General features: G+C 30.9%; 1 protein-coding gene and 1 long non-coding RNA gene across 2 annotated transcripts; both read left to right on the forward strand.

Moving 5' to 3' along the window:
- The first annotated feature begins 806 nt into the window (after positions 1-806).
- Positions 807-3,659, forward strand: LOC134263267 (uncharacterized). Its single transcript, XM_062745595.1, has 6 exons — positions 807-890; positions 1,684-1,736; positions 1,955-2,189; positions 2,301-2,417; positions 2,501-2,625; positions 3,630-3,659. Exons 2-6 carry the CDS (start codon positions 1,689-1,691, stop codon positions 3,657-3,659), a joined length of 555 nt encoding a protein of 184 aa, XP_062601579.1. The 5' UTR covers positions 807-890; positions 1,684-1,688.
- Positions 3,660-6,689: 3,030 nt separating this feature from the next.
- LOC134263268 (uncharacterized) lies at positions 6,690-9,462 on the forward strand. The gene is made up of 4 exons (XR_009991220.1): positions 6,690-6,732; positions 6,994-7,029; positions 8,699-8,761; positions 9,419-9,462. It is a non-coding gene; the product is annotated as an uncharacterized LOC134263268 (long non-coding RNA).
- Positions 9,463-10,910: the final 1,448 nt, after the last annotated feature.

A 10,910-nucleotide genomic window follows, 5' to 3' on the forward strand; every position in this document is an offset into this window, starting at 1 on the left:
GATATTTTCTGTCGATGCATGCATTGTTTTAATGTGATTTAAATGAGTAAATACTCCATTTCTTTTAATTGAAAATAGAAATAAAATAAATTCTTTTAACATTGTACCACGCCCATGTGATAGCAACACGTACCGCAGTTAAGGTAATGAATGTTTACTGATATGCGGGAGTACTCATGTCTTTCCGTGCTTGACTAACCAAAAAGTCAAACACGGGTGCGGATAAAAAAACCAAAATGTAACATTTATGTATTTTACTGACAAGTGCAAGCGCTAAAATTTATTTGCGCCAATGCATTCCCACTTGCGTTTGCGCTAAAATACGTATGCGCCAAATTTTCTCGTTTTACAGTACATGGTTTATGTGCTGGCTTAATATCATTGCAAATGATGCAAATGATAAATTTTTCTAGAATATAAAGAAATCGTAAACCTTCAGTGATGTTTAAAAGTGTGTTCATCCTTATTAATCTTTACAAATATTTTCACTTTAAATTCCATTCTTATAAAAATTTGAATACAATTAAAATTAAAAATACGCGGTGAAAGTAATTCATTTTGTTCTTTTGAACATGACCATAGTTGTCATTTTCAAATTCTTTGACAAAAGTGTGTTTGTATCATCTGTCCTTAATACTTTCTTTATTTTCTTTTTCATAATGTTGATTAAAACAAGTATAACGTCTCATATTTCCGGAGAATAGAATAACTTTACAAAGTCACAAGATCGATAAAGTGCATTCTCCTGTATATTAAATAACAAAAAAGGTAGTCGAATAAAGCTAAAGATTTTCTTTTCAGTACACATGGACCGAAATAGTTAAATAGCCCAGCTCAGATAACATTCCGCCGACGGTAATCGTTAGCATAAAACGCATAAGGAGTCTCAGGTAAGACAATGCACTTCAGTTAATTTCTTACATGCTTTTTTATTGAATTGCAACATCTAAAAACAAAAAAAAAATTCTTCTTTTAATTAGCAATGTCAGTTAATGTAATTTGCAGAATCCAAAAAAATATATATATTTAGGGTCTTCTTTGCATTAGACAATAGTTTGCAACTTGGGAATTCTGTAGCACAATAAAAAATTCAGTCGGGCGCCTTTAAGCAATGTCCGTTTTATCTAGCTGGAATATTTATAAATTTACTTGAATTTGTGATGTCATTCAAATGATGCAAAAATTATGAAAAGTATCTGCTTGCTGTACATTTCACGGTTAAATGCACCTGACCTCATTTGATGAAACAATGGAAAATAAATATATTTATACTTTATACATTATCCCATTCTCTCTCTCTATATATATAAATATAAAGAGAGGGAGAAGGTGTTCATATGTTTCATGATACTCGATTACTTTTAGATTTATTTCTCTTCTTTTAGTTTCGTTTTTCCATGTTTTTTTTTATTCCATGAAAACTTATAAATAGAATAGATAGAAATCTATTTATGGAAACATCAAAATGTCTGCGATAGGCCGGATAAGGCATATTGTTGTAAGATAAATAATTATACTCTTATTTGACTTTTTGATAGGACAAAATTTCAGTTTCAATACGAATATACTAAGTCTACATAATAGTCTAATACGAGTACATCAAATCGTAACTTTGTTCATAAAAAACTCAAAAACTTCATGTGCAAAGCTCTATGTGTTGTATTTCAATGTAATTTTTTTTAGCTGAAATGAAGATGCAATTCATGGTGCTTCTTGTCATTTTCTTAGAAACAGCAGTAAGTAAATAAAATTTTGTAAAATATCAATTTAATTTTTTTTTACATCAATTGTAGCTTTTTATTTCATTTTTCTTGTGCAAATTAATGTCTTTTAAGAATTAAAGATATACATGTAGATGATTTCATCTTTTCTTGTAATAAAGTAATGTATGTTTTATTTGCTCGTACATCATTCAAAGAAGTTTATATGTATTTATGTCTATTCGTACTAATAGGAGATAAAACTCGTAAAAACAACATGTCCAGCTTCGGTTCCAACAATTCGATATGTATCGTCCTGTCCCAGTAATGAAGAGGCATGGAAAATAGCCGAATCAAAAAAGAATTGCAAAAGTTTAGCTGATATTCAGAAATGTGTTGCAGATCCCTCTAAATTTAAGTATCACTGTCTTGTGAACAGCTATTTGAATGCAACTTTAGAAGTGTGTGCACCAATCCGGTTTGCCTCAGGTAATTATCAATAATAATAATAATAATAATGATAAATTCTAGATTTTGTTCAAAAGATGTGATGAATGATATTTAATACAACTGTATTGTAAATAAATTCATTCTTAATAGGTTACTGTGCCGATTTCAATACCCTGCAAATAAAAGTGACGGAAAATTATAATATTGACTGTACAAAGCTAAATCCCGCATGTCCTCAAAGATATGTATCTACAGATATATATAAATGTAAGTTTCTTTGACCAAACAAATTATGCAAATGTCTCAATTAAAATAGCTAACAAAATGAATATTATATTTGTTATTTTAAGACCCATCCTGCTACAAACTGAATGAAAATCATGACAAACTGCAAATTCCACTCAATCAGCTAATACAGCACAGTGACAGACTTTTCAACAACAACGTTTGTACACAACACAAAGGGAAAAACGAGGTTTGTATCATAAGTATTGTAAATGGTAAAGATTGAAGCACACTTCTCAACATTATAGTCACAAATAAGTCCTTTGGATATAAGTTTGTTCTAAAATCTAAAAAGAACAAACTCTACATTAAGAGAAATTAGCTTAGTGTAATTTATTTTTTAAAAATTAAGCCATCCATTTACTAGATATTTTAACATTGTCAATACACTTTTAAAATATAGTAAAGTATTTTAAAATACTCCTGCATTTAGTTTTGTCCAGTTTTTTAAAAAAGAGGGGTAAACTTCTAACTGCAAATAATTACTATTTGGCCAGTTTTTTTTTAACTTATTCCAAATAAAATATCCTGGCCTTCACGAAAATGGCGTTAAAAAGGTCAAAATGGCGATTCAAAATGGCAGACATAAAATTTTTTCTAATGTTCTCTTAATGTCGTTCAAAAAAGAGAAACATTGTGTGAATATCTCACGGTGTGTAATGCAACTATGCGAATGATAATAAATTGTTTATATTATTACTTCAATTTAAGAAAATTTAAATTAATTTTTTTTGATTTATTTGTTTTTGTTTCTGTATTCTGCTTTGTTCAGGATTTTACATTTGCAAATATCCATACACTGCAGTTTTGGGATTTTTTGCATCTCACTATTCGACAACTGAATGATGGTGCAGTTTTTAAGATATAAGTAAAAATGGCGATTCAAAACGGCCGGTAATCATTTTTTTTCAAATTATTTCTTAGTGTTTAAGTAGGAGAAATTTTAAAGGATAAGTGGATTTTCAGAGCTTGGTAAAAGAGGGTAAAATTGGGGCCTTTTTTCTTTTTTGGAAAATTTGTGGTTTTTTTAAAATGTGTTTATTCGCTCAAAATGGCTTTTTTCAAAATGACAAACACTCGAATTTCTTTAAATTTATATACTCACACTTCTTAATTCTGAGTCGTTTTGCAGAAATGAATTTATTATAATTTGTTTTTTTTAATTAATGAAATTATTTAAATTTTCCATTTTAGTTTGAGGAAATTGTTGTTAATGACGTATGATTTTTATGTCTTTGTTTAATTACTTTTATTTTAAGATAAACTTCTGAATTTTTTCCCCCTAATCATCTTCCTATTCTACAAGTGCATGATGGTGCATCTGTAATTTACAATTCAAATTTTCGGAAGAATCTCTGCAGTGACCCATTCATAAGTTTGCAGCAAAGAACCAAGAACATCTATCACATCTGTTCGCTCAAAGTAATGTGAGGCTATCACTACACATGCCGAATTTTTAAAACCCAAAACCCTGGCCTTGCTTTGCATGCATATATAAAGAATGTGAAGCGTAATTTCTATTGAATAATTTTTTATGCATAAAAGTGGACACTGAGTATTTGTTGTGCAACTTAAAAATATGTTTTTTGAAATCAGTTAATTTTCTTTCCCCCAGTTTTCTATTGGCATGTACTACAATGAGTGAATTATATTCAATATACATGTATATATTTTCTGAAGCTCTGGAAAATACAGATTTATCGTTGGAACAATCGCAGGATTTAAAAAGGTTCCATTCACATTAGACAGTTGTCTACCTCTAAAAGAATAAGCAATAGTAAATCAATGTATGACATGCTGGTATGATAGCCAGAGGTGCTAGAGGGTACTAAAAAAGTACTAGAGCACTGCTTGGAGTTCAAAAGACTGCTTCTTCACTCAGCGAAGAATTACTAAAGCAATATCACCACATTTCAATCTATCTTCAACCACCCAAAAAAATTTTCCCCTCCCTCCCTTCCAAAAACAGCGAGCACTAACAATGTTTTTAATAATGGTATATAGGAGGAGACGGGATATATTTTTTTTAGGTAAATCAAAGCTAAAAGCCAGAGGAATTTCTCTTGGGCCCTTTTCTTTTGATTTTAAAGCCGATTATATTGATTAATTCATTTTATGAGCAAACAAAAACATATTAGCAAAGTTTTATTTTTTTTGGAAATAGTTCAAAAAAAAAAATATTTGGGGAGTTTCCAAATGTTTTCCTCATATTTACCGTGTTCCAAAGCCTTTAAATCCCTTCCACCAAAAAAACCCCTGATTCGCTGTCATTATGAATTTGGGACTTCCCCCGTCCCCCAAATCCCCATCAATACACTGATAAATATGTTGTTAGGTTTCATGGGGCCCCCTTTTTACAAGATTTTGAAATTAGCACTTGTAAGAATTGTATTATCCCCCTAAAATCATTCCCCGCTTTAAATGCTATATGTTTCAGTCTGTCTACGGAAGTTTTGGGCTTTTTAACACTTAAAGTACAACACCTTTAGGTCATATGTAAAAAGTATATATTTTGTGTCCCAAAACCGTGTACAAAAAGAGAAAATTCTTGATTTTAAAGTATTTTGTGACCGTTTAGATTCGTTGTCTTTTGGGGTAGGGAAAAGGGCATTCTAGCTATCCCTAGCTCTCTTTTTGGGTTTTGGTCTATCATTTTATAAATCCTAAGTTTTGTTGCACAAACCTTTTTCCCCATGAACATAAAACATTTAATTTTTCTAAATGGGCTAAAAATACTATTAGAATTTCCAACAACTGATATGATTTTAATTAGCAACCATTGAACTACAAAGCTCACTCTTCTTTATGCTCGGGGGAAAACGACTTTCATGTAAGTGGCATATTGTCCTTTAAACAGTAATTATTGTATATTGTTATACCTTTAGAAATTTGTTCCTATACAATTCTATCCGAAAAAAAGTCTAAAATATTTAATGTTTTTGAGCGGGCATAAAAAAATCGATGTTGGACCGCTGAGTGAGATGTTGGACCGCTTACGTCACAGAATGGGCGGTGCTTAATCTCATTTTCATTCGCTGGTGTTAAACATGGAAAGATTTGATGTTACATCACGGAATAAAGTACAAAATACATGTAAATTAAAAAATATAAAATAAAATAAAATGAAAGGTATAACAAAACATTTATTACTTTAAAATTTTCCGGGGAAAAAGAGTTTTGTCGGGCCCCCGAAAAACGCCCCGCCTTCGGCCTACGGCCTCGGCAGACATTTTGGTTTTTGGTTTAAAAGAAACGCATGTTGCCCTTGAACTCGTCAATAAATGTATATTATTAACTTTTTTACATAGAAAAACACAGGTGAGACAGGTAATAATTAAAAATGATTTCGGAATTATCGACAAAAGTAATTATATAAAGACATGCAGTAAAAACAATATCCTCCAACTTTAATTGAACATTAGAACATTATTCTATCAATTAAAAAAGATGTAATAAATTTATTCTCTTCCCAAAAAGACTCAGAATTAAGAAGGGAATATTTAAGGAATTCGTCATTTTTGAACCGCCATTTTGAGCTAATTAACACACATAAAATTTAAACGATCGAATTTCTCGAATAAAAGTGATAATATTAGTGCTCTATTGTCATTTTAGTTGTTGTACTACGCTCAGTAAGATATTCATAAATCCTTTTCCCATTTGAACATTAAGAAATAATTTGAAAAAAATGAATATTCGCCGTTTTGAATGCCCTTTTGACTTATAACTAAAAGCTGCACCATCATTCAGTTGTCGAATAGTGAGATGCAGAGGGGAAAAAAACAATTCTGCAGTGTATGGATTTTTGCAAATGTAAAATCCTGAACAAAGCAGAATACTGAAACAATAGACAAATAAATCAGAGAAAATTACATTCGAATTAAATGTAGAAACGACTAAATTTTCTGAGTTAAAGTAATAACATTACCAATCTATTATAATGGGTTTATAGTTGCATTACACACTGTGAGATAATCACACATTACATGTATATTTTTGTTTTAATGTTTTGAAAAGAACTTGAAAAATTTGACGCCATTTTCATGAAGGCCAGCATATTTTCGGATTCAGCATAATCAAATAGGTTAATAAACTTCGCTGGACCAAATAATGATTATTTGCCGTTAGAAGTATTTTCCTATAAATCTAAACCGGGTAATTTAAATGTTTTATGTAAAAATGATGTGTTTATTTCAGGTCCTTTTACATTGCTGTAGTTGTTTTGGGGGTTCTGTTTTTATTGCTTTTTTCATCGGTGTTTCTCTTGCTGTCTACAAATTTCGCAAAAAATTCATATGTAAAAAATTGGGAAAAAAAATTCGCAGAAAAAAATATTTAAAAAATCATGAAATATGTCGGTATAGTTTTTAATTTAACTTCACCCAATATGCAATACTTGTTCTTTTTTAAACTTTATTTTAAAGGGCGTTAACCCCCACCCTCAAAATTGCTGAAGAAAAAAAATAACTACAACTAATAAAATATATTTTTTTCATTCCATGGCTTCATATATTGTATAATATCATAATACTACATACACTTTTTAAACAATTTACAGTCCACCGAATGTCAAAGAACCCTTTAGATGATACAGGTGAGCCGATTTAAGTAAATGCTGCTTTAATTGTTGTCTAACGCATGGCTTTCGCTTTGGGCCATATGAGACATATGTCCTGGAGATAACAAAATTTTTGTCTTGAACCTTATTTATTAATCCCCTACCGGTGAAACCGGAGAGGACCATATGTTTCCTCTGCGTCTGTCCGTCCGACCGTCTGTATTTCCGTCTGTCCGTCTAGCTGTACGTCCCCGTTGTCTGTCAGTCTGTTGCACATGGTTTTCCGCACTTTTTTCCTAAACACTGACAGATATTGAGCTGATTTTTGGTACGTTGATGTATCTTGATGGACTACAGATCTAATTTGAATACCGTTCCACTTCAATGATTTTTAATGGAAATACGGCCTCTTCAATGTTTCAGGCATTTCCGCACTTTTTTAAACGCTTGCAGATATTGAGCTGATTTTCAGTATGAGACTCACCCAGCTAAGTTAAGGCTGCCGGTAAAATATCAAACAGTTTAAACTGTAGTTACTTCTCTGAACTACCTAGATATGACGTCATAATAGCTATGACGTCAAGTCACTGCATACTTGTGCTGACATGACGGGGAAAGTGTCATTCATTACATAGCATGTAGATTTAATTTGGAGACTTTTTGTTAAATTCAAATGTACAGTGTAAGGATTGTATTTTAAGCTCAAGTGTGTTGTTATGACTTGAACATTTAAAATTTAAAAATATCCTTATTCCTTGTCCGATATGCACATATTCAAACAGTAGCAAAAAATATGTGTGAAACGCTCCACCTTACACGTCCGTAGACAGAGTTGAAAATTATGAATCGTGTATATATTGGACTGGCACGGGGGATTGTGTGTAGTTTAGCCATTTTTGTATAAATCGCGATAAATTTAAAGAGTGGAAAATACGCAAGTGAGCAAGTTGAATTTCTCGTAAAATATTTTTTTAACGAGTAAAAATTAAACCCGCCCCCAGCACTTTCAATGTCTCAGAGATCACGATGAATTGATCTATGTAACAAACTTTGCACAATATTTTTGTTTTGCACTTGCGCTGAAGCGATTTTTGAGCAACTATTAGGAATTTCATAAATCTCCGTCATGTGTTCAATATAGTCATGTGTCATCACAAAATCTTAAAATAAAACCTGATTATTCTATTATTTTAAGTTGACTACAATTTCAAACAAGGATTACATATCAAAATTAATATCTAGCACAAAGTATAATGTATATTTTCAAAGCATTGTAAGCCTTCGGACAGTCTTATCATTACTGCGTTACCTTCATTATTTATAGACCACGTTTATATTTCGTTCTGTTTAATTGATTTTTAAAGAATTGTGGTATTTTTTAAATTGTATAATAGGGTTCATTATAGGGTTCGTGATGCAAATAAATTTATGTCGTGATGCACTAAATTCATGTTCTAAACGAGATTGTCATGAATTGAAACTTGCTAGATACCTTGATTACGCTTATTATGTTAAGGCAGCATATGGACCAGAATTCGGCACATTAACACTTTTTTATAATTATGTAACTCTAATAAATTGGAAAAGTCAAGCATAAAACTTTTGTGTAATTATGTATTCTATAAATGCATTCATCCTTTGCTACATATTTTTTTTTATTTTTGTCCTTGGTTTCTTTTTTCATTTCATTCACTGTTTATTGTAGATGCCATGGTAAAATTTTTTAATGATGATGCAGAAGAAGCAAAACCAGAAACATACCTCACAGGTTTAGTGTTAAAGTTTAACAACATTCCATTGTTTTAGAAACTGTATCAGTTTTAATATGGGTCAAATTTTATCAAAACGATATGTGCTGCATTTATGAGGATTTGATTTTGCTGTTAAAATGTGCCGTCAAGATCAATTTGTATTTAATTTTAATCTTTATAGTGAGTTTAACTCAAAGAAAGTATTTAATTGATTGAGAAATGATTTCTGTGCAATTGAATGAAAGAATTATAAAATAAATCAATGTTGTATAGGACAATAAAAAAGTAACTTTGCATCAATCTAAGCACATAAATGGTTCTTCCATCCCAACGACAGAAGCATAGTTTTAAAGGTGACCAACAATATTTGGCTCAACAACTCCCCACGTAAAGAATATTCTCCCTTAGATAATAGTATACTATGTATAAATTACCAAATTAGAATGCAAATTTAGTTTGTAACAGGCATCTCTTTAAAAATCAAACAAAACTTCTGTTCAAAACATATTTAATTCATAAATTACTTGTCAATGTTTATACAGAATAATACAAAACAAAAGGTTAATGGTAACATACAAAAACAAAGATTTTCCATGAAAAATGTTTTACGTCTATATCAGATTGATTAAACATAATTTGTTGACAATTAAACTACCTATTTTCTTTCATTATAGATATCCTAGAGGATAATATTGAAGAAAAGGGGTTTGAGCAGGGGGAAGATGATGTTGGGAACAAATATTACACACTTGTTCCGTGAGTAAAATTACTTTGGGGTTTCCATATTTTTTTCATATTTGTTTTAATTTAATCGAAAATTGTCATCAGAGTTTACGATCTAAGCGTAATAAATGTAAAAAAAAATGTAAAACAATTCTCTTTCTTTAAGGAAAGACAAAAGTGACATAACAGATGAAGAGGAAGGCAAAAATGGTTTGAATTTCATTCACATTAATATGGTGGGGACCCTGAAGTCCGCACATAAAATATATAAGCGAGGTTAAAACGATTGCCATGAGCTTATGTCAAGCTACGCAGAGTTATGTTCAAAATACGATGTAGTAACGATATCGACACATTACTTTTTTATAGTTTACTACAATATTTCTCTATTTTTGTGTGTCTATTACAATACTTCCTGTCAGTATCCACGAAAATGCATCAAATCATGTTTGTCCAAAGAATTATGGTTTCCATCCTTGATATTATCAATTTCAGTTAAGTGTGCAGTTATGCATTACGTCACAACCTATGATGACAGATGCGCTCAAGGTAAATAGTACAACTAAAAGCCTCCAAACCGCAAGTTAACGACTGGGAGTTTCTTCTAACCCCTAATTGGTTGCTCGTGCAACAAACAATTTCCGTGTCCTCTGTTGATAAAATGAGTCGACCAATCACGGGGCAGGGCCTTGAATGGTTTACGTTGGATGCATTTCTTGAAAAAGATTGTTACATAATGCAGAGCGGCACACTTAACTTACGAGTAACTGAAATTAATAATATTGTGTTTTTAACATGTGTTACTTAAAAACACTTTTTATCACTTTAATAAAACAAAGATTGTACCTGCCTTTGATATCGACGATATAGTACCGATATATAAATCATGACTGTAATAAACATATTACATTACCAACCTTTACCCGAAACAAAACATTTTTTTAACATATCTCAAGACTATATCTTCAGTGTTTCTTCATGCAACGCTTGTGTATATTTTCTTTCTGACAGAAAAATTTTCTGTACTCTCGATATCAACGGTATCGTATTGATATCGAATCGTGATTGTTAAAACATATTTAACAACTTTCTTCCCTAACCCAACATCTTACTCTGAACCTAATCCAAAAAATACTAGAGTTACAATCCCTAACCCTTTTTATTCATAAATTATTTTCATATTCATACCAATAATGAATCAATTTTGACTTCGTAAATTTATGTTATACTTCATTGTGAAAATAAATTGTACATATAGGATCAATATCGATACGATATTGACATGGTATTGTCGATATCAACTACATCAACATAGCAAAAATACTCACGTATAGTAAAATGTATTTCCATTAATAGCACTAATCATGATCGATACGATATCAACATAATGTTGTCAATATCCTTGATGTAAACATCGAATTGCTCTTGGACATGTTTTGGCAT

Source organism: Saccostrea cucullata, unplaced genomic scaffold, assembly GCF_032062105.1.
Source record: "Saccostrea cucullata isolate Sc308-1 unplaced genomic scaffold, CSIRO_AGI_Scuc_v1 ctg11335, whole genome shotgun sequence".
In the NCBI taxonomy this organism is placed as follows: domain Eukaryota; kingdom Metazoa; phylum Mollusca; class Bivalvia; order Ostreida; family Ostreidae; genus Saccostrea; species Saccostrea cuccullata.

Bases quoted from the DNA above. Each gene is read 5' to 3' on its own strand.
- LOC134263267 (XM_062745595.1), top strand. From the start codon at position 1,689: ATGAAGATGCAATTCATGGTGCTTCTTGTCATTTTCTTAGAAACAGCA. The intron at 1,737-1,954 runs GTAAGTAAATAA...TCGTACTAATAG, and splicing joins TCATTTTCTTAGAAACAGCA to GAGATAAAACTCGTAAAAAC. The intron at 2,626-3,629 runs GTTTGTATCATA...TTTCCATTTTAG, and splicing joins AACACAAAGGGAAAAACGAG to TTTGAGGAAATTGTTGTTAA.